This window comes from Tachypleus tridentatus, chromosome 6 (genome assembly GCF_004210375.1).
Source record: "Tachypleus tridentatus isolate NWPU-2018 chromosome 6, ASM421037v1, whole genome shotgun sequence".
Lineage (NCBI taxonomy): Eukaryota > Metazoa > Arthropoda > Merostomata > Xiphosura > Limulidae > Tachypleus > Tachypleus tridentatus.
Genome location: NC_134830.1, coordinates 99421497 through 99446246, shown reverse-complemented (window position 1 = coordinate 99446246; position 24750 = coordinate 99421497). Strand labels below are relative to the sequence as shown.

Here is a 24750-nt window from a genome sequence, read left to right as displayed (position 1 = left end):
GAGTTAGTTATGTGTATCTTAATGTGAGAGTCAAATATAGCTCAAACTAAATGTGTTTTGTAAGTTCTCCTAGGAGTTCTTCAATTTAGAGCCATTTAAAAATGCATATCATTGTCCAAAAACAGGTTTCCATCTTACAACATTTGCAATATTATCAGAGTTATAACACGGACTATCGTATGCTACAGACAATATAGCCAAATGTTTTGATTAAGGTAGTTTAAAGACTCCATTAATTTCAGAAGAATAAGATAAAAGTTTGCATTTTAATGAGTTCATAACTTTTACAGCAACAGAAATTTTATTTATTTATTACACCTTACATAGTCTTACTTACACTTCAATATATGTTATTCTTGAGAACTAGTGATTATATTATATGTTAATCTACATTGTGGTGATGCAAAAATAGAAATGCCTATTGTAAATTATAAGTTACAAAAATTCAGGTTTTTTTTAGCAATCAGTTGTTTCCTTTGTAAATATCTGAGAACTACAAAAACATACAAAATACAAATTGTATTAACATGCATGTTCTTAAAAGAATTTACTTGCTAAAAGCTAAAACACTTATCCAAAAATAACCACAACTAAAAAAATAATATTTTACTTTAAAATTATGTTTTTATCACAAAAAAATACATCTTCTCTGCTTCTTCATACTCACTGAACAGTCCAAGAAAGTTGTTTAATTCTAGACTTTTGTTGAAGTACTTCTTGTACAATTTCTCCAGAATGACCTGAGTATACAGTAAAGTAACGTATACAAGTGAACTCATTTGCCTTTATATAATTGTTTTCAGTACAAAAGAGTACTATCAACATTTTTATATTGCAATGTTTTGGGGGCATACTGCAATACATGTCACAATACTTTGTTGAAAGAAAAACAATTTCTAAGTATTTATGTTTTGACTTATTGAGGTACTTATTTTTGTATGTTGCTTTGTATTATAACTAGTATATATTATGTATTTTATGAACTGATTTTACTTACTTTGTATATTTCCTTCATAAGTTTTACAGAAAAATAAAAATTTTTAGAATACCTGACCATGAACTATAAACAAAACCATATCTATGAATCGCACTCACTTCCAATTTCTGGGCAGCCATGAAATGCAAAAATTACTACACTTGGACAGTGTACAATCACACCCTCAACAGCTACATCTGTCAGTCTTAAACACTTTTCCATGATAATTTCCTAAATACAAAATATAAGAAATTCAAATAAAAGCAGTACTATAAACAGAAGTAAAAACAGTTATGTCACTAGTATGCTGTCTTGTTTTCAAATTTCATGTAAGTTACATACACAAATATAAACTTAGCAATTCATAATTTTGAACTCGTACCTGAGTGGAAAGCCAGCCAATCACTAGTACCCAACCTTGGCCTATTTTTATGTGATTGAATAGTGGGATTTGATTATCACACTTACAGTGCATTTGTATCCCTACAGTGGAGAGTACATATTTGAACCAATGGATCATGAACAATGAATCCTCATATTCAATATAAATGTTTTAAAGTTATACTTAATATATTAAGCTCTCCATAAACAATTTCTTCAATGTCTAGGCTTTTTGTTATTAAACACAAAGCTACACAATGGACTATCTGTGCTGTGACCACTGGAAGTACTGAAACTAAATTTTTAGCATTACAAGTCCTCAGACTTACCACTGAGTCACCAGGAATCAACATCTTGACCAATTCAATAAAAGTTTGAGACATTTTTTATGGTTCCTCACAAAGGTATAAAATACTAATTGCTGAAAATTATACTTATTTTAAATTCAATTTTTAGAATTTGATCATCATTTTTAACAAAAAAAATCTGTAAAGTAGCTATTACAATCTTATATAGTAAAACCTGTCTAAGTCAGAAACTGTATAAGGCAGAAACCTATAAAAGCTGGAAATGTTAAAATTTTGCAGCATTATTTTAAGATTTCTCTTATAAAAGGCCCTCTATTAGGCAGAATCTGTGTAACGCAGACGTAAAACTATCTTTCACCTTCCTCATCTATCAACAAGTAGAATTAGAACCTGAGTAAGGTGGAAAAAATATTTTTAATTACATATTAATTTCTTATTTAATTAATAATTTCTCTATATATTAATAAATTCTTGTTTAATTAATAATTTGTTTAAATATTAATAAATTCTCAAACATTTTGTTACAGTAAGTATTCTGTTCTTTTTTTTCTGCCACTATTTGTATGTTTTTGAATTTTGTGCAAAGCTACACGAGTGCTATATGCGCTAGCCATCTCTAATTTTGCAGTGTAAGACTAAAGGGAAGGCAGCTAGTCATCACCACCCACTGTCAACTCTTGGGCTATTCTTTTACCAACAAATAGTGGGATTGACCATCACATTATTACACCCCCACAGCTGAAAGGGTGAGCATGTTTGGTGCGACAGGGATTAGAACCAGCAACCCTCGGATTACGAGTTGAATGCCTTAACCAACCTAGCCATGCTGGGCCCTGCCATTATTATTCCAGAGGTTGTTATTCAAAAGAACGATTGACTGTACTTTTGGTTGCATTTGCTGATGGAAAATTAGAGAAATCATGGGTAATAGGTAAAAGTGAAAATCTGCACTGTTTTAAAAAATTTAAGGAAGAATCAACTTCCTGTGGAATGGAAAGCAAATAATAAAGTGTGGATGACAAGTGCTATATTCAAGGAAGTTTTGAACAAATTAAACAAAAGAATGGAACAAGAAAATAGGAATATTCTACTTTTCCTAGATAATGCAACTTGTCACCCAAGAGTTCAAGTTTCAAATGTTTGTTTAGCCTTTTACCTCCATGTACAACATCAGTTCTACAGCCACTAGATAATGTAATTATACAGTGTATAAAATTGAAATACAAAAAATTGATGCTTCAGCATATTATTGCAAACATGAATGACTGTAAGAGAGCATCTGAAATGACCATGAAAATTGACATGTTAGATGCAATTGCGTTTTTAAGTCATTCAATCAAATACGTAAAAGATGAATGTGTAATTAAGTGCTTTCAAAACTGTGGATTTATTCTTGATAATGGCGAAGAATGTGGAGAAGTTGTTTGTCCTGACGATTGTAGTGAAATCCAAACTCTTGTTGAGAAGACTAATGCAGATGTTTATTTGAATGGAGAATATTTTGTGAACATTGACAAGAATGTTTGAACAGAAATTGAGGAAATTGATTTAAAATCTATAACAGAATTGCAAGATGATAACAGTGTGAGAGATTCAGAAGATGAAGAAAATGGAAAAGATAGTGAGGAAATAGAAATTCCTACTTTACCATAAGTTTTAAATTATATTAAAATTATTAAATTGTATGCCAAAATAAAAGGGGGAAAATGAACTTCATGAAAAGGCCGTAGAAATGGCATTGTCTCTTAAATGCATGAGAAAATCCATTAAAAAAATGAAACAGTTGAAATTGTACACTTTATTCAAATAAATTTGATTAAGATTTAGTATACTTGTGTATTTTGAATGTATGTTTTTGTTCTTATTCTAATAAATATAGCATAAACAGTATAGTAACTTTATTCACAAATGTCTTACTTCCCTTGAGTCAAGCAAATATAACATTCCACTCAAAAACTATATATAATTAAGAAAATGTGTGTTCACTGTCTAAGCCAGAAATTTTACTCGGTCTTGTGTGATTCCGTCTCAGACAGGTTTTACTGTAATTTGGTGTAATGTTACTGAAAGTATTTGATGCATGAATAACATATAAGAACTGACAACTAAGATATAGTTATTGTATAATGAAATTATTTCTGTAGTTTGATAAGCTTTTCCTTTTTTATGTTAAGTATAACTACGTCATACCTTCAATAAGTTAGAAATATGTACATTTCAGCTCTTAAGCTAATGGATCATAAAATAAGATTATAACAATAAATTCTTTGTCATTTTAAAGCAGGGATTATAAAACATACTTTAATGTATGGGATAATTAGAATTAATAGTAACTTTTAGGCATTTTTGTTTTTTGAATTTCATTAAAAAATTAACTTCCTTTTCTGCTACAGCCTCACGAGCTTTATATTAAGAAAACTAACTTGTATCGAGTATTTACGACTTTAAAAAGTTGAGGTAATTTTGTTTGAATTTTTTTCTAAAAATTACATGATTTTTCTATTTTGGCAAGAAAACTTACTACTTAAACATTATACATATATGAAAGTAATTTACAATCTTATAGCATCATATTACTTCTGTTTAGATCAATAAGTTCAGAAAATATTTTTAATAGCTATATTTATCATTGCAGTATGAAACTGATTATATCTTACAAAAATATCTTGATAGGTTACTTTCTCTGTGTATTCTACCCAATACCTTTCACAAAAACACATTATTGGCAATACTGGTGTTAACCAAAATAATCATTAACTATCCACCTCAATATCAGACTTCTTTGATCTTTCTTCTGTTATACTCAAACTGGCAGATTTCCTCCATCTTACTGGATAGTCACAGCTAACCTATAATTACGTGATTAAAGATGGCTTATCTGTGTTGTACTGGGATGTCACTGTTAACCTCGCATTATGTGACTAATGCTGTCTTACCTGTGTGTTACTGGGTAGCCACAGCTAACTTAGAATTGTGGTCAATGCCAGTTTACCTCTGTTTCACTGTGTAGCTACAGCTAACCTCAAATTATGTGATTAATCCTGACCTATCTGGGTATACTCTGTAAAATAAAGTAGTTCAGCATTGGTTGTTCAAAAGGAGGTTAGTTGTGGATAAATTGTTGATCTGTTGCTAACCAACCTTTACCTTACTGAATAAATAATATTAAATTACCTTTATTTTTCCATAACTGTACATATGAAATGAATACTGAATTTTCTTAGTTTACATATTGAGCAGCCAGCGATAACTCAACCTATGTCTTACTATACAACTACTAATGCTGGTGTAACTTTGTGTTACTATGTAACCAATGTTGAATTACTTTAGTTTATAGACTAATAAATTTTGTTCATTAGGTGTCCACACTAACTATTCTTTGTTTTACTGTAACTAATGCCGAATGTTTTATTTTTACTTTGTTACCATTGTTTTGCTCTGTAATGACTGATGAGGTATTCTTTTTATACTGTATATTAATGATGAACTACATTATAGCCTATTCAGTTATAAACTACTCTGGTTCTGTTGTGTATAGCTTCTTGGCTTTCACTTTAATTAATATTTATTACTAACCAACCACTGTTTTATGGTGCAGCCAATACTTAGCTACCATGGATTTTACTATGTGTAGAGTAGTATCTTTTGCAATCCCATAATTGACTATAGTGTGCACTGTTACTGATTTTTCTTTCTTTAATGTGTGACTTTAAAATACCTTTTCAATTTTTTACTTGCCATTATACTAACTTCAGTTTTTCCCTGAAAGTTCTCTATTTTCCCTCATCCAGCCTGTGTGAACATTTTCAAACTGGTAGTTACAAGTTCTTCTGATAGATTTAGGACATGTTCAAAATGCAATCTGTTTGAAATTTATATTTGCCATCAATCTTATCTCACCTTAAGAGTGTTGGAGCAAAGCCCAAATGCAAGACAAAGAACTCCTTCATCAGTCATCTGAAATTTAATGTTTTCATATTAAAGATACAATTTAATTTGGATTGTTGTTCTTAATGGAATTACATAGGATGTAATGTTATGAAACTCTTAAAATTATAATTGAAATATGAGTCAATAAATTATGTTTGAAAAATTAAACATCAAAAGAAACCTACAGTATGAGTGAACATTATGAAAACTGAATATACATTGCTAGAATGTGCTTTTGTGAGTGCGTATGTATATATATAATTTTACAAATACTACATAAAAAAGAAAATCTTGAAAATATTCTTATGCAGAAGTACTTTAAAATAGAAGAATATCATATTAAATATTATTCAGAATGAACCATCAATTTTTTCCCCCCTATATGTAATACAAAAGTATAAACACTGCTGACACTACCTCAGTCCAAGAAAAATTAATAGACTTCAGAAATGATGAATGATTTCCTAAGGCTTTTAAACTCTTGTCTGTTAGTCCAGTGCAATCTCGGATGTTTAAGATACTAAGTTTACTGCAATATTTTGCAAGATGTTCTATAGCTTCATCAGTGACAGAAACACATCCTCTAATTTCAACTGAATGAAGATGGGTGCAGGACTTGAAAACTTCTGAGAGTCCTAGGAAAAAATAATACAATAAAGTATTACTATCAGTGATAAAATTAAATCAGTTGACACATACGCAAAAAAAAAAGGTTCAATTATAGTTGGTTAACTACATACAAGAATAAGCTTCCATATTTGAATTACTAAATCATAATTTTTAACTAGTTTTTATCCTACACTCTATTTGCTAATCTGCTGCTGTCTTTTGAAAAATCTTAAGATAGCCTATTTCAATCCTGAGTCTTCAAATAGAAGACAGTGCATCAGCAATTTGTCAGGGGTCTTTTGTATTAAGACTTGCTTCAACTTATCTGAATGCCCTCCAGAAGAATACTTATGTTTTAGTGACCGAGTGTGTTATCAGTTAGGCAGATGCAGTCTTCTTCTTGTATATGGTTCATACCTCATTATTTTAATATTAATACAATTTATCATACAGTCTTCTAGGAAATGATGAGCTATGGCAAACAGATCAGTACTACACTCTCGTATGTTCATTATGCTCTTAATTAAATGTTAACATTTAACTTACCTGAAAATGTATTTTCAATAGTAAATGTCCTTACTCTGTTTCCAACTAAGGGGTGAATCAATTCAATCTCATATCAGTGAGATCACACTGATCCAAAGGGAGAATTATTCATATTAACCTCTCTAGTAAAGATGGGAAAGTACAGAGGAGAGAAAACCAGAGAAGTATATGTTGACCAAAGAAGTATTAAATATTGTCTGCATAAAATCCCACACTGCAAAAGTCTTGTACAATAGCTTAAGATGAATATGAATACCAGGCATTGGCCAAGTACAAAAGCAGGGAACAACACCTGGGGCTGTTTTTTTCTGTAACAATAGAACTTGGAAGGTAAATTATACAAACTACCAAAACATTCTCACAGAAACTCTACTTCAATAGCACTGTAGATAGATTTGGGAAAAAGGGTATTCCCTGTGAGGAAACATGGCCACATAAGTTATGGTGTAAGTAATGTGACAAATAGGTTTGTGAGTCATCACATCCCTACCTGCAATATCACATTCCAGAGGATGTTAATGGCCAGATTCAAGTGAAACTGTAAGATAGCAAAGATTATGGAAAGTAAGGTGAAAAGAATCTGAGTCACCTACCTTAAATAATAAATAGTTGAATAAGTTGTTTAGCCTAACTATTAGAGGTAGAAAATAAGTCACAAAAAGAAAAGGGATTATATACACAAAAAAGTCAATTTCCTTGAAATAAAACAGTGCAAGTGAAACAACAGAAAACTACACTAACAGGACAAATAAGACAGCTGGATTCTTAATGATGGAAAGAGCAGAAAATGAGAGAAGGGTGATCATCTAAGCAGCCCAAGTTTTGGGGAGAAAGAAATGGTCTGGGAAGAAATTCAACTTGTCCCTGTGTTAAAGAGTGAGACAATCACCCAAGGCAAAAATATCACAGTGTTGTTTTCTGTAAGTGAGGAGGGGAAAATAATTCATATTAAGACAAATATAATAAGAAACAGGTGGAAAAATGTTCAAAATGAGAACATTTAAAAACCCTGAGAACTATACTAAAGTTACAGTACATAGAAGGAAAATGACTGATAAAGGATTGGAAGATATTTAAAAACCAGAGAAAGAAGAAAAACTAAGAAAAAACAGAACATCACCTACATGGTTTCAATGTAACCAACAATTGCAGAAACAGATCATTCTTAAAAATTGAAGTTATAAAACAAAATGAGCTGAAGAAAAGTCAAACACCTTGGAGGAAGGAAGTTGTAAATATATTAGTTCTAATAAATGAAAAAAGATGAATCACCAACAAGATCAGGCAAAAAAAAACAAAAAACCTGTCCATCCTGCAAGGAACCAGACAAAAGTCATACTAAAGGAAAATCATGGATGTCCAAGACTGAAATAAAAAGTGACCTTCAAAGTAAAAAATATAATGGTTCTAAGATTGCCAATAAGCAATGGAGTGAAAATTATGACTGAGCTGGCTAAAATGGGACAATGAGAGAACCTGGCAAGGGTTGCTATGAAAAAAGGAGACCAATCCACTGCTTAAAGGGAAAACTGCCACGTTCATGTAGTCTTGGATTTGTGACCCAAAAAGTATAAGCTATGAGTAGATACTCCAAAAATAGGAACAAATATGGGACAAAAAAAAGGGTCATATAAATCACTCTTTTGAAAGGCTTTGTTCCAGATGAGACAGCTAATTCACTGTCAATTTCAATTCCCAGAATAAGGATAGTGAACAACAGATGCTGTCATGAAGCCAAAACTTATGCTAAAGAACAAATACAACAGACGTCCAAAGAGTGCCTTCCCATCTGTTAGTGTATGAAACATCAGTAGATCTGTTAAAGCAGATTAAAGCAGTTTATCCAGACAGCTATGGGAAAAGTTCTATTGTCGCAAGTCTATTGAACTGTCTACAACTCAAGAACACTGATGTGAAAAGACAGCTCTGAAAGAGAACAGGTTAACTAAGAATACAAAATAGTTAAAATATCCAAAACTGCAACCACCTGGCTAGAGAGGTAACCATGAACAGATACAAGACTATGTGGTGTGGAGAGAGATGGATGCTCAAACATTTTCTCATTATTTCAGCAGATCAATGGAATACACCCCATGATACACTATCTTTTGTTTCTCTGCTGAAATCCACTTAAGGACACACAAAAGAAGTGAGATATCACAAACAAGTCAGAACCTCATGTGAACAAAAAGTAGAGAATGAGAGCCTTGAAAAACAGAAGCTACATATCTCAAAAATATAAAGGATAAAGTTGAGCTTACCTAGCAAATGAGAAAATAAAAATCCCAAGTGAATAATATATTGAATAGGAGTCAATACACTGACTTAGGAGTCTGAGCAGCTAACTCAAAGAAGAATTGAACTGTACCAGATGATACCTGCCAAAACAAGGTGGAAATGCAGACCAAAAAAGGGATTCTCAATATGAATGCTCACAGAACGTACTTTAAAAGAGGAAGATGTGATCCCTGAATGACAAAGAAAGCTCCCAAAAGAAAATCTGTGGGACCAAAAAGTACTTTGCAAAGTTAATCATCATTAGAACAAAGTGAAAGACTCAAGCTGTCACAGGATCAAAGGTGAGAGGCTGTTCCAGAAACAACTAATCACAAGTCTAGAAAATAAACTCCCCAGAAATGTCTACAAAAAGAAAGGGTATCAAATAGTTTCCCAACAAAAAACTGAGGAGAGTCAAACTCCATGAAACAAAATACCCCAATGAAACAGATATCTGTAACAAAAAGGTAAACTAAGCAATAGACATATAGCCTCAGAAGGAAAAGGTAAATAGGACAAATTAAGAAGATAAGTAAATGATGAAAATGAGCAGACTTGGTAGAAAAGATTTAATGAATGGGAGTGCTAAAACATAGGAAGAATTTTGACCACAGGCCACAGGAGAATTAACATGAAGTACAGACTAAAAACAACTTGCAATAGTGCAACAATTAGACAAAATAGGGAAAGGAAAGACATCTTAAAAGGAGAGGAAAATGAAATAAGATCCAGAAACAACTGAAATAAAATAGTTAATATCATATACCTGAGCCATCAGAGTAGTGAAGTGGGTATTATGTGATCCTCATTAGAGACAGTAGAAGAATGAATAGACACAGGATGTGGAATAAGCTGGTCAAAGACAAGAAATACTCAGCAGAAATTACAAAAACAAGAAGCTGGAAGTTTTTGGTTCAAGAAGAAACACATTAGTTTCACTACTCACTGCCAGAGTAACTTCTATAATGATGAGTTTGATCTTTGGTCAGTTTCAGAAATGTGGATAAAGGAAGCTATATTCAATAAAATCCATGCTTATTATTATTTATTTTTTAAGGTTTCATAAATCTATGTTACATAGGACTTTTTTTAATTTTTGTAATAAGAAGGTTATTATTCTTCTATACTGAAAATGTATTTCCAATAAGTACTTACCTCTCCTCATATGTACAACTATTCTCAGTTAGTGCTGCCCTCTATATAAAAAATTTTCATATGCCAGAAGTCTTGAGTTCCCACATACCTCACAATAAATATGGTTCAATTGTATCACACTTGTAAATCATAATGCGAAAACCCCCCACCTGTATTTGATTATACCAAATTATCACTTTGAGATTAGGCACAAAAGAAAAGCACCAGTTTTCAATGTGGATAAAGAGTAGAAGGGAAAAAAAGTTAGGAAAGTAATAACTGCTGATACAGCACATTACCTCCTCTTATGTGTGTAGCTAGAAACTTCAAAGTGAATAAGTGAAGAGACTGATGGGAAGCAAAGAACTAAGTATCCTTTGAAATTGTCTGAATAACACCCATGAAGTGTGATCCCTTTTGGAAGAGGACACACATGGGAGACTGCATCACTTCTGTATCATGCATACACTGTGTTCTGAGTGGAAAAAGGTGTGAGCATACATGAAAATAATGGAAGAAAAGCATAACCACAAAAGAGAGAAAGACAAGGTAGGTTTGAATCCAAATCAATAATTGGGATCTCAAAGTGAGAGAATAAAGACTGTAGAATAACTATCTATAGACTGAAATATAGGAAAAGCTAAAATGGATGTGCTGCAAAGTGTAAAGTGGCTAAGATACAACTGACTGTATGCTACTGGTCAACTCCAGTCCAAAACCAAGCAGCTCTGAGCATGTCTGCAAGGTGTGGGGAGTCAGGGGGGTCATTTGACTGACACTTAAAAAAATTTAAGTGAAACTTCATTTTTGTCAACTTCAATCAGAAAAAATGGAAGTCTTTTTTGGCAAGAAAATCTGCTGATGCAACAAACAACCGTAAATCACTAGAGACAGACAAAAAAATTTTCAAAGCTATGGGATGTAGCCACAAATTTAATGAAAGACATAAAAGAAATAATTAAGGAAGAACAAAATATCAGTTTCAAGGAACTGACTATTCCTTGCCACTGAATACTGACAGAACATGCTTTAGAAGCTGGACTTGATTCTGCTACTGCAGATCTTGATAGTCCAATCCCTTATGCAAGAAATACCATCTTCTTTCCTGCTGTTCAAGCTTTTAAAGAGCAAATTCAATCCCTTTTCAAAGAAGATGATCAAAATATCCTTTGAGGTCTCTCTTCTGCCACAATGCAACTAGAAAAAGAAGATGCTATAGATGAACGAGACTGAATAAGAATCAGTTATCTTTAGAAAGAAAGATCATGGTTGGTCTTCTTGATCAAGAAAAACAAAATCCTCATTTGTCTTCAGAATATAATTTGTCAAAATGAATTTATAGGAATGGTGTCTCTCAACTCCTTCAAACTTATTCTCAGTTGGCATAAACATTCAGCAATGTTCCAACCACATCCTGTTCTGCTGAAAGATCATTCTCTGCTTTATGTGAAATAAGATTTACTTACATTCTACCATTGGACAAGAAAGACTGTCTCACGTTACCATTTTGAATATTGAACGGGAAATTACAAACTTTTTGATGGAGAACAAAATGGAAGAGATGATCCAATGTTTTTGCTCATCAGAAGAAACATAAAAACTTATTGCTTATTTAAATTTTGTTTGGTCTTATGTTATATGCATCAGAAAATTAAAAACACTAGCTGCAATGAAAAATTTATGTTTACAGTTTTTGATTCATAATAACAAAGATATGATGTTACTTTTTCTGAAGGGTCAGAGTACTGAGCCCCTAGCTGGGAAATCTGCCCTACAGACCTAGTTTAGAGATTAAAATTTTGACTTGTGGTAGCAAAAGAATCTGCATCATCTTCACAAGTTGAGCAGAATGGAAATATATACATGTCAAACTGATTTGATAAACAGAGCACATGTGCAAACCCATATATTCACAAACCCAACATCTGGATGATGGTACAAAGGGATGTTCCAATATTATGGTTCACATCAAACCAAATCCAATCTGATTGGAGTCCTTCAGCACAACAGCAGTCTCAGGCACAGACAAAACTGAGTTAGTATTAAAAGGAGAACTGTTGCCCCAAAACAACATCATTCTGTGGATAGAACAACACGGAAGTATGTGTGCACAGCTTCTGAAACTCACTGCAGAGAGCTGAAGAATATGAGTGAGAGTGAGGAATAACAACCAACACATGTGAGGATTTAAGTTGATTGGTCCAGCTCTACTCTAAAACCCCTCACTGGGAACCAACATCCAAGTGATGGTAAGATGAGAGATTCCAATCAAAGGGGTGAACAATGTGACATATCTACTCCAAAGTAATATCATCCTCAAGGTAGGACTGCACAAAAGTTGTGTGCAGTATCAACTTCCAGGTTCCACTGCAATGAAGTGGATTGTTTCTGTAAAATATATGCACCCTCACTCTCCAGATAGAACTACACATAAGTTGGAACATAAAGCTAACTTTTAGGTTCCACTGCACAGAAGCTGGGTGCAACATCAACCTCCAAGACCCACTACACAGGGGTGAAGCATACAGTTGAAGGATTGCATGCCATCAACACCAGCAGAACATCACTACCCTACTCTCTACTGAATGGAAGTGATCACATTCAGGAAGATACCTCCATAGTCCACCACCCCAGCAGTTTGGAACTTTAAAGTGGCAAGGATTCTTATACTCCACTGTAAAAACAAAGAGTGGGATAAAATGTGGTAGAGAATTCAGAGGAAAACTTGCACAGAGACAGTGTAATGGATGATCACAAAAAAAAAAAACCTATATTAAAAGCAGAACACTGCTAATATATTCAACAGAAAGTACTGCAGAGGTGAGCAGCTATCCCCTTCTGCTTTACCAATGTAAATCTATGATTTAGTAAGGTCCATAACAGGCATATTCATGAGGCAAATATCTTGCAAAGAAGAAACTACTAGTGATTATGTGGAACACCCCCATCTCAACAGTGAGCATCACTGGCCATGTGTATATTGTTTTTTATTTTTATTATTCATGTTGGCTGTACAGAGCAGATTTGAGATATAGGAAGCATACCTGGACAAGCAATGCTTGCCAATGAATGGGATCCATATCCTAAATAGGATGTCCCCTTTTTTAAATTATTATTATTAAGTTCTTTATTGGGTTATTTTACATTATTAATACTAAAATAAAATTAATTAGAAATTACCTCCTAATTTAGGGCTTAGTTCTCTGTAAAGTGGGAGGTCTCAGTATAACTACATACAAACTTAAGTATTTTATGCATAAAAAAAATAAAATAAAATAATAAACTTATTATAGTTAGGCTGGTCTATTAAATAAATACCTAACAGATACTGTTTTAAGTGAATTGGAAATTGCCTAATTATTTATAAAAATAGAGATGATTCTTGTACTAAATCACATGATTTTAAATTACACTCTTTACTATTCTTATAATGTATCTAATTTAGGTTTAAAAAGGCCTAGTCCTAAGACTTTACCCTGTGGGACTGAATATTCTAAGTAAACTGATCACTAACGATACCACTTGTTTTAACCATTCAAGGTTTACATTCAAGCTTTTAAACTAATCTGACATAACCCATAAGGGTATAGTCTTAACAGGGTACAACTTAACTATCTATTTAAAGCCTGACACCATGTCAAAGGATTTTGTCAGGTCTAGGAACATGGCTGCCAGCTTCCTACCCTTGTCTAGCTATTCAGTAATGTATGTACTGATATTGCATCTTGAGTATATACACCCTTCCAAAATCTACACTGATTACTTGATAATTTTCTATTAATTTCCAATAATTCTACTAGATTTTTTTCAAACAATTTTTTTCAAGACCTTAACAAGATATTACAATATTGAAAGTATCCTGTAGTTGGATTGTTACTTTTGTATGCTGGGGTATTAATAAACATTTCTAATATATCAGGGAATACACCATTATTTATACTTAAGTTCACTACATGTTTTACTGGTTCAGTCATGCTCTGTATGTTACCTTTAAGTATTTTGATAGTAATACTGTCACGTCCTGGACTAGAGGTCTGCATCAATTCATTTAAAGCCCAATGTATATCCTTGCCCATTACCATACATCCCTCCAGTACCAGGTTATCTCTAACCCTCTTCAGCCTCTCTTCATCCATCCCCACCCTCTTACCTGTTTCTTCTACCATTATTTTCCTAGAGTTGTAAAATATTCCTTAAACATATTTGCTCCATGTTTCAAACTATTTACTATGTTAATTTCATTCCATTTTTCCTATCAGTTAATTTGCTTATTGTTTTTATTGGTGCAACTCACTTTTTAATTTAAAAATTTAATACTTCTCAAATTTCCTTAATGCCAGTATTATTTTCCAATATCTCATTACCATAATATCTATTATTACTTGTTTTAATAAAGTATTTAATTTGTTTAAATATTTTTATAAATAATTTTTAGGTGGAAGTTAAATGGTTAGTTGCAGGTTTTCTTACTTACTTTTTCTGTCCTTCTAATCAAAGCCAGTAAGCCATTGGTTATTCATGGCTGTATTTTTCAATACTTTAATTTAGAAGCAGACTGTGATAGCTACTGACTGGGTTGCAACAAATGTAAATTGAATACAGTCATAAAGTTATTTGTACTAATACTTGTATCATTTTCCATATACACCATGTTATATGTTTCTGTCTTGAAAATCTCATTCAGTTGTAGAAGTATTGGAGGTGCATGCATTCAAAGTTTTGAAATCCATCTGCAGCATAGCAATCTGTAATATCAGTTTTAAGTATAATAGATTTGCCCAACTGTTCAAGGAACCATTAATAAATATATGGTTGACACAAAACTTAAGATTATAACAGACTAGTATGAGTATTTACATACAAGACAAATTTACTTACTACTAAAATAATTAAGTAATCATTCTCCACATTTCAAAGCCATTTTCACCATTCTTGTAAATATTTACATTAGTGTCTCCTATAATTATACCACTTAAATTCAAATACCTATTTATTCGTTCCTGAAGCTCTTTGACAAATATATTTACTATTCCATGTGGGGAATAAACAGTGGCTGATTTAAAGTTGTGGACCCAGGAACTAACTATTTTTGTAGACCCTACATCGCAAGTAATTTTACATCGAATGAAATCATCAATGGACCCCCATGGGCCCTGGAACTGAGCCCCTCTACTTAAATATGCCACTGGAAATGATAGAGTGCTATTATTTTTGTTTGCTGTTCCTCTATATGCACAATGAAATAGTTACAGTTAGTAAATAGTATGTCTTATATTTTGATTTGTGAATTTAATCTGTCTTTAATATAAATCATTGTTTCACAATTTTGGTTAAAATTTAATAATGTTCCAATTGTAACATAACATGAAATATTAGCTATAAGGGCTACGAACTTCACACTGTTGGCCATATGAATGTTACTACTTGATCCTACTTGTAGTCCTGATGCTAGTAGCTCAACTTGCTTGACGATCTCTACACAGTCTTTTTTTGCTCCAGGAGTAACATTCTCTCCTCTTAGCTTTCTACATTTTCCTTTAACACACTATTTTCTGCTTCTGTTTCTCTAACTTCCACTCTGAATTCACACTTCATGTTTTCAGTTGGTCCAAAAGTTACCTTAAAATCATCAATTAGTCCGGAATGTGTTTGTATTGAGTTTTCAAATTCTGAAAACATTGTGTCCATGGTTGCTATTGTTGTTTTTATATCCTTAATTCCCTCGATCAAATCCTTTGAGATTTGTCAAATCCAGTTATCTTTCTTTGCACCAAGTTGACTAAATTCTCCACCATTTTAATTCGAGAACATTTTGCATTAAAGTATTTAAAACAGTCTATAGACTATATTATTTATTTTCAGTTTTTAAACTCATATACTCACGAGAAACACTTAGACATACTTTTCATGATAAATTTTAAAAAAAACAAAAAAACTCTTACCAACAGTATTTAGGTGCAGTGAAAAAACAAACTTTTTAGAACATGGGAACAATCAACAGTGTAAACCAAAGAAAAAGCAATTTGTTCAGAACATCACACAATATTTGGGTATTGTTTAATTAATTACTTTGATGTCTTCTCTTAAGACACCAAGAAACATTCCCCTATTCTCCAAGCAGTGAAGGAAATCACCATAACATTCTGGAGTAAAAGCCTCTGTCAACCACCCCAGTGACTGAAAACTGGGTGTGGTAAAAGCTCCCTAGCTCCACTAGGAGAATCCATAAGGTTAGGGAGTCCTGAGGAACAGTGCTTTGAAAACAGTGCAATAGATAATTTAAGTTCCATAATTTTTTAACAGCAAATTCAACCCAATTTATTCAATCCAATGATCAGCAGGTAGAGGCAGGATCCCCTCATCTCCTACTCATGAATGGTGGTACAGTATAGTACAGTAATACCACCTGGTCAGCCTCTATGTAGTCTTATGAAATGCCTCATTTATACGGAACCTGTTGCAACCTAGATAAAGTGGTTGCTAGTGCAGAATTGGTTTTATAAAATCACACCTGTCTAAGCAACAATCCAAAAGAGTGGGGTCCTATAAAAACAAAGTAAGGGACCCTGAAAGGCAGCAATGAAAATACCAATTCCTCTGTATAATCTAGTAGAAGTGGTTAAGAAAGTTACATGGGGTAGGCAAAAACTTTCAGATAAAGGAACTGTCAGATCGTGCAAATAATATGAGATGAAAGTATTTGGGGAAGTCAACACAGCGTCATGCAGCAGACAATTCAACCAAGCCACTAAGGTTGTAGAGATATTATGAAACTGATTAGAAGTGACTCACCTTAAAAGCGCCCAGAATGAAAAGTTGTTGTCTAGCATCTCTTAAGGCATTAGTGTGGGCTACAAAATCTTCAAACCCCCACTGAACATAACAATGACCAGCCACAAAAGTGAGAAATAGCAATCAGATGAATCAGTGAAAAGGATTTATCCCATTCTTTGTCTCTCTCACATTGTCTTGGGTAAGGAGAATCAGTCTGATGACAGTAGGTAGGTAAAAATGATAAAGCACTCAACAGACAAACAGCATAATCCACTCCAGTCAATGATAGCTGTAGGTCAGCACCAATGAAAAATAAACCTTCAGGTAAATGTGATACATGGCATATGAGAATAAAATCACAAATGTGTGTTGAGAAAAGGTATTTAATGTAACCTTAATATACCAGTTAGGTTACTGGGATGGTCATTTGAGACAAAGGACCCAAAGTGACTAAAGGAATCTGAAGTGTACTGAGGGACCCAAAGAATATTTTGTCACAAAAATCAAATGGTAGTTGATAAGGTCACCTTATACAAAACGATTTTGGAACATGCATAAACTTTTGCCAAAAAGCCAAGTAAAAAAAAAAATTGTGGTTGATATTTCTGACTGAAGCAGGTTCAACTTGCTCTCAATGCACAATTGCCAATATATGTAACATTTAAATGACACATACCCATCTCAGTACTAAGCAAAGACTAAGACAAATACATACAACCTAAGATATTAAACCACAGACAGTGCCATGCAAAAGACTGCACAACCTTCATGCTCAAAGCTTGAACTTTTGAATATCCAAGTGTACCAGGCAGGGACATAGATCCTGGGGGAAGGGGGGGATGGAGGGTATACATCCCCCCTTCATTTTATGTGGGGGGGTATGGTGCATACAATCACCCCCCCCCTACAGTTTGGTCTGTTGAATTGTTTTATTGCATTACAGGCCGAAAAATTGTGTGTTTGTTCTTGTGATTCTTGCCAATCGAATTACATAATTAGGCCTAGATGTAGGCTTTTTCAGTAGCTGAAATGTACATATTTAACATAGGTGTGCTTCTAAGCTTTTCGATCTAAGCGATAGTTTGTAAGTATCAGTCAGTAGGCCTAAGTATGCATGCAAGTATCGTGGCAACAAGATTACTCTGTATGTGCATGATTGCAGCTTTCAGGTTCACATAATCAGAGATTACCAATTTGCAAATTGAACAGTCCACATAAGTAGTTGCAAAAATCATCCTCCACCATTGTGTGTAAAAAATCTACACCCCTGGTACCAGGTCAGTTCCTAATTACCTCCACAGAGGTGGACTTAGAAGTGGAAATGGTGGACACTCATAACAGTGCTGTAGAAGCAAAATCCAGAATATAGCTGCCAATTTGATGATATCAACACTAACATATGAACTGGGTGGAAGGCCTAAAATTGTAATCTCATCCAATTGTGCTGAAATGAAATGCTCAAAGCCAATACAACAGAACTTAGCAATGTATCATCTATTCTGTTGAGAGAATCGATTTCAACTGAGTCAATTAATCTGCTACCACAACTGTTACCCACAGAACATGATAAGCTGGTGGGAATGGTTATGATAGGAGTGATCTTGATAAAGGAAGTCCACAATCTGAAAACAAGAAGCTCTGTACCAAGTGCTTCCTCAATAAAAAATGCAAGGCACCACCACAGAACTGTCAGAGTGAAGCCTGACAAATTTCCTCTTCAAAAACCCAGACCATGAGGCCTTACTTTTTAAAGTCCAAGATGGACTAAAACACTGTATATGGAAACCTCATTGGCCGTGCATAGACCTAGGAATTCCTGACTGTTGGCATAACCATCCCATCCCAGAAACAAGGCATTCATGAAGAGATGAAACTCTAGATGAGGTAGTGGCAGAGAAACCCTTATCTCAGTAGTATCCTCACTGAACAACCCCTCAAAATCAAAGAGAGATCCTGATTAAAGAAAGTGGGACTTGTACAACTCAGAAAAACCAACATGAATCCATTGCTAGTCTTACAGTAAAATCTCTGAAATGCAGTACCTGACACTTTTGTATAAAAAAAAAGTCAGTAGTGGTGGGACATAAACCACTATAGCAATGTATATATTAGAGCCAACTACAATAAATCTTGGACATGCACAATCCCAGTAAAAAATACCAATGTCAGATTGGAGAATGAGTAATCTGGGAAACTTGGAGAATCTAGGCACTGAGATAGACAAGAATGATCAATGACTGGACACAAATCTCCTGTCTTGTTAGGCCAAACAACTGAAATGAATAAAAAAACCCAAAAAATAGCATTTCTCTTTCACTAGCCACCAATCACCAAAACTCTGATAGTCCTAGAACTATGTTCCAAATCTCAATTATCTACGGGAGATAGAAACTACGGAATGGGTTGATAACAGTGATGAAGATGAGAAGTGAATAACTAATCCCAACTCAAAAACATGTAATGCTCATGGATCCATGGTTAAGGTTACCACACATCCAGAAATTCAGTGAGCAATTATATATGCAAAAACGGCTCGTTTGGGTTGAGAAAATATTTTACATAGAAGAGCGAACAACGTTTCGACCTTCTTTGGTCATCGTCATCTAACCTAACCTAACCTGACGATGACTAAAGAAGGTCGAAACGTTGTTCGCTCTTCTATTTAAAATATTTTCTCAACCCAAACGAGCCGTTTTTGTATAGATATTTCTCTACAAGTGGGTTTTCTCGACATCACTCGGTGAGCAATTCCCCATAGACCCCAAATGCATATAATAATCACCAACATCACTCGTGATGATCCAACAGAGCAGAAGAACCCTTGGAATATGAACAGAATCTATTCTCAGTACCAACATTGAAGTCCTTAAACAGAGAAGGAAATATGACCCCTTTTAGGAGACTATAAAATTCAAAATACCCATGACAACAGGGATGAATGTAACAACCAACAATCAAACCAATGTGCATGAAGATGTTTGAAGACTCTCAGGACCATCAAAATTTAGTGTAAGTAGTAAAACAAAACATCAGATCTTGGAATGGTAAGTCCCTAAAAATATATTCGGGTTAGCTGCAAACTCCACTTTATAACTCCTAATTTTAAGGAGCAGATGTATTACTTGAGAGTCAGAATATACTTCCACCTGGCAATGCTAAGCTAAATTATGAAGTTTTGACAAACATGTCAAATAAAGTATAACTGTCCCTTCATGTAACTGAGAAGTACAACCTCCCTAAATAAACCAAAGACAGAGAGAAAAACTAAATATTTGGTCCCAGACCTTTTAGCCATCAAACATGGTGCAGGCTCAAAAGCAACTGGGCAAAGACCCAAAACATCACGCTCTTGATGAACTAACTGAAGAAACAAACCAAAGGCAGCTTATCACAAAGTGGCCTCCTTTTTGCTTTTCATTGTATTTAAAGACTGTTTGTTACCATGGATTGCAATAACATTTAGTCAAATAAGTTTATTTTATTAGAGCAAAGAAATGTTGGACTATCTGCTGTGTCCACTATAGAGAATCAAACTCCAGATTTCAGCATTGTAAGTCTGTTAACTTCCCACTGTCCCACAAGGGGACTTATAAGCCAAAAAACTAAAAGAAGACATAGGAAAAGTGATTCTAAATTCTCTGCACAAAGTCAAAGATTTCTGGAGGAACACCACAGAACCGAATATACGTCTCCTTCTCATTACAAATAAAAACCACTGACAGTCTCAACCTATGGTGCACCTTCCTCACAATTTGTTTTGTGTAATACCAGATATCAAAGGTTGGAGAGGAGAGATCTGATTTGCTTCCATACCAGGAATTCATACCATAAATCAGCTTACCCATAAATTTTTTTTTTTTAAACAGAAATTAACTAATAAACTAGATAACACTGAGAAATGTTCAAAGTAACTCTGAATAATCAAAGCAATGGGAAACCCATTAGTGATGCCTTGTCAAGAAAAAGTGATAACATTATTTGAATGAGGTGCTAAAACACTGTACCAAGATAGAGGGAGCACTGATGTAGTTGGAAATTGTTACAAAACAGATATTCTCAATAGCAGATAAGTGAGATATAAAAGATTAAAGCAAAAAAAAAAAAATCAGAACAATGTTTAGATGGGCAAAGAAGAAATCCTAGCATTCAAGTAACAGCTGTAGTGTGAGACTGAGAGAGAGAGATAAGTATGTTTTGTAACCTCTTTTCTGTTTGCTATACTCATAAATCAGATATGTGTTACTCTTCTTTAACTGCATACCCTAATGAGTATGGTTGTTTCCATGATTGTCCTTTATTGGTTTCATGTTGTTTCTTATCTTTTTTTGTCCCAATCATCTTAGTGACTCCTGTGCTATGGGCTTGGGTCATTATCCTTTTATAATTATTGAACACACACCTTTTGTTTCCTTTGTGTGCTTGGGGTTCTCATCTCTTTCCTTTTTCTTTCCAGCTATCTGCCCATCTTCATCTCCCTTTACCCTATTCCTTAGCTTTATCCCTGCCCTTCACCTCTTCATTATGGTTCTTCAACACAACTTCAAAGGTTTGATGGATACACCTATTTTTCTTTTGTTTGCTGACTTAGCTCCTCCTTCTTCCTTTATTGTCTTATTTTGACTCAGTTTCCTTGATTCTGATATCTTGTTAGTCAGAATGCTTTCATACAACTGTACTATCTACATATGTATGTGTAAATAATGTCATCAACCATAAAATGCATAAAGTGTAGTTTTACAATAACTTAGATGACAATTTAGGTATAATTTGAAAACCTAGTTCACTTTTGAATAACAAAATACATAATTTAAAAAATGTAGTGGAAGCCTTCAACAAAAATTTTGGGAAAACATTTCTAAATATATGATACAATATTATATTGTACACAAGTGGTGGTATGTGTATTAAATACCTCACAAGATCACAATTTATCAAGATGCAATCATTCAAATATTTCCTTCTACTGTAATGGAAAATTATCATTACACTGTTACATGCCACTGATATGTTTAGGCAACAAAATATTTCTCAGTCTTGAAAATAGCAAAGAATAGATTTTCAAAACTCAAATTTCAAATCACTTGCTTATTTATTACCAAATCTTATAAAATGATTGCATAACAAAAAACTCTGAATTTTTACATTGGCATCATTAATAATTACAAATATAATCTAGGGACAGATCATGTCATTCAAAAAATCCCAAAGAAACATTAATTTGCATATCTTACACTAAACAACCAGTATTTTTACTCATCACATTTGTTCTATCATATTATAATCAAATACGATAAACATTATATGATTGACTGTAATTGAACATGCAATAATTTTACATGAAATATTTAAAAATATCAAAGCTAAGTGAATGAATTCAATTTACCACTATTTCTTCCTACCTTTAGAAGTAATTTGATGTCTGGAAAACTTTTCAGCATTCAAATTCAGCATCTTCAAACTGCCACAAACTTTCACATTTGTTAAACCTTCATCACCAACAGCATCACACTGACTAAGATTTAAGACTTGGAGGTTTTTAAAGAGGAACTTTTGGAAAAACAAAAATTGAAATACTGTCCAAGTTAGGTTATTTTGTACTAATATTTATTCTTATTACTAAATGACTTACAAGGAATTAGGATGCAAGTGAATAAAAAGAATATTATAACCATTTTGTTCAATGAGGTCATCCCTCATCCAAAAATAAAAAAAGTAATTAATATTAAAAAATATTCTACTTAATTTTGATAGCAACTTTAGCCCTCCACATCTATATATATATAAACAATGGAATTTTGAAATAATTCAAACTAAAATTATTCCATCATTTAAAGTTCTAAAGGTGAAAAAAAAAGTCTTCACTTAACCAGAATAACAGTTTAATTGGTGTTCTCTCTTAAATATTACCCTATAATTTAGTGGTTCCCAAACTTTTCTCCAGTAAAGACACCTTTTATTATCAATCCCCCCCTTCTCCCCACAGATACCATGTTTGTAGAGTATTCCATATACCCAACAAACTGTGTTTATTAATTAACAATTAACTTGTTTTTAATGGTTTTTCTCACACATTTAGAGAGGCAAAACAATTGTGACATTTAAAGAACAGTCTCACTTTTTATGCATTATTATTCTGAGTCCTTCCATGCATTATTTAATTACAGAAAACAGTTCACAGACTCTCCAGTATTACCTTCATAGACCAAAGGCTGAGGAACACTGCTATAATTCATACCATTTCAACAGGTTTAGAGCAACACATCAAAAGAAAGTATCCAGAGCAAAGAAAAAGAACAAGTATAGAAGCAAGAAAAGATCCTAGTCAAATTTGTCAAAGATTTGGACAGATCTGCCCAATTCTTGTATCAGGACACTTTCTGTGAAATGACAGACTAATTGCCCACCAAATAACAGATACCATACCATATGTGGGTATGGGAATTAGAATTAAGCAAAGTAAAGGAAGCTCTGCAATTAGCAATGGAATTAGAATTCATCAAAATCACAAATAAACAACTAAAGACATAATCTTGAAGTACTTAAACTTCAACTCTTGCTTATGATAGCCTAAAAGAACTAGTATTAGTTAGAGAACTTGTTACACAGGATGGAAAACAAACCACAAGCAATAGGTGTTTCAAGTGTAACTTAAAAAAGTAAATACTACCAGGAACTGCAGACAGAAGCTTATAGAGAATAAGAGTTCCTCCTAAAGGATACTAATGCAAGGGACCTGTTAAAGAAGTCAGAAACCTGGCCATTGCAGCTGAGACTTTGAGGAATAAATCAGTGGTAATATACCAAATAGACAATACCATAAAAATACAACTCAGAGCTCAATCATACCAAAGAAACAATACAAACTTCCAAAAAATGGAGAATAGTTTGGACCCCTAGATCTACACACATTTATATAATAAGTCACAACAGTAAATGATAGTTATTAATTTCTGAGAAATTTGATGATGGTCCACCCCCTGGACCATCCATAGATCGACACATACTCATACAGTTACTGAACATTTTCTGATGCATAAACATATTTTTAATCTTAAAATGAAAATTACTTTATATGTTGGATAGTGAACATTCTGAAAAAAAAAATGTACAAGAAAATCTTCAATCAAAATCTCTTAAAACTCAATTCAAAGACCTGATATTTTGTGTATGAAAACCTTGTAACGTTTGCTAATAACCTGCAAAATTTTGTATACATATGCATACATTATAAAACATGATACTAAAATTACTATCATTGATACTTTTTATGGTTATGAGCTGGGTGGATTCCACCCACTTCATAATAAAAAAGTTAATAAGCTCAGAATTGATATAAATAACTTGTTCACTTATTCCCATCTTGTAAATGCTAACTTGAAAGAACCTGGGGAAGCTGCAGAGAGGACTAGGATAAAATTAGACTTGGAGCTGCCAAATCCATGTGCTTCCATTACAAGTCCATTAAAACTGTAAAAGTGATCTTTAGCATTTAAAATGATATTAGACAATTATTTTTAAAAATTACAAGCAAAGAACTTTATAGTATAAACAACACTAAAAGTTGTTTAATGTTTATACACATTAGGCATAGGTTACAGTACTACAATATAATTCAAATGTTTGAATATTACTTACAACAACAACAACAACAAAAAATAAAAAAAATAAGGATTTTAGAGTAAACATACTGAAGATTTTTAAAACCATGGCACAATTTGAGTGCTTTAATTATTCACTACCAATTAACTACATAATTTCAAAATCAATGTGATAAAAATAATGTTAAAATGATTACCAATCACTTTTAAAATAATG

At 33.2% G+C, this 24750-nt stretch overlaps 1 protein-coding gene across 5 annotated transcripts in view; it reads right to left on the bottom strand.

Moving 5' to 3' along the window:
• Positions 1-250: 250 nt before the first annotated feature.
• LOC143253171 (protein AMN1 homolog) overlaps positions 251-24750 on the bottom strand; it is a 46359-nt gene continuing 21859 nt past the window's right edge. For 2 of the 5 annotated variants that reach the window (XM_076506546.1, XM_076506549.1), the window contains exons 3-7: positions 22335-22482; positions 6013-6230; positions 5566-5622; positions 1096-1207; positions 251-740 (exon numbers count right to left, since the gene is read on the bottom strand). In XM_076506546.1, coding sequence (XP_076362661.1) covers positions 664-740; positions 1096-1207; positions 5566-5622; positions 6013-6230; positions 22335-22482 — 612 coding nt within the window. In that variant the 3' untranslated portion in view covers positions 251-663. The remainder of the gene's footprint in view (positions 741-1095; positions 1208-5565; positions 5623-6012; positions 6231-22334; positions 22483-24750) is intronic. The other 3 variants (XM_076506550.1, XM_076506551.1, XM_076506547.1) reach the window with 2 other exon arrangements.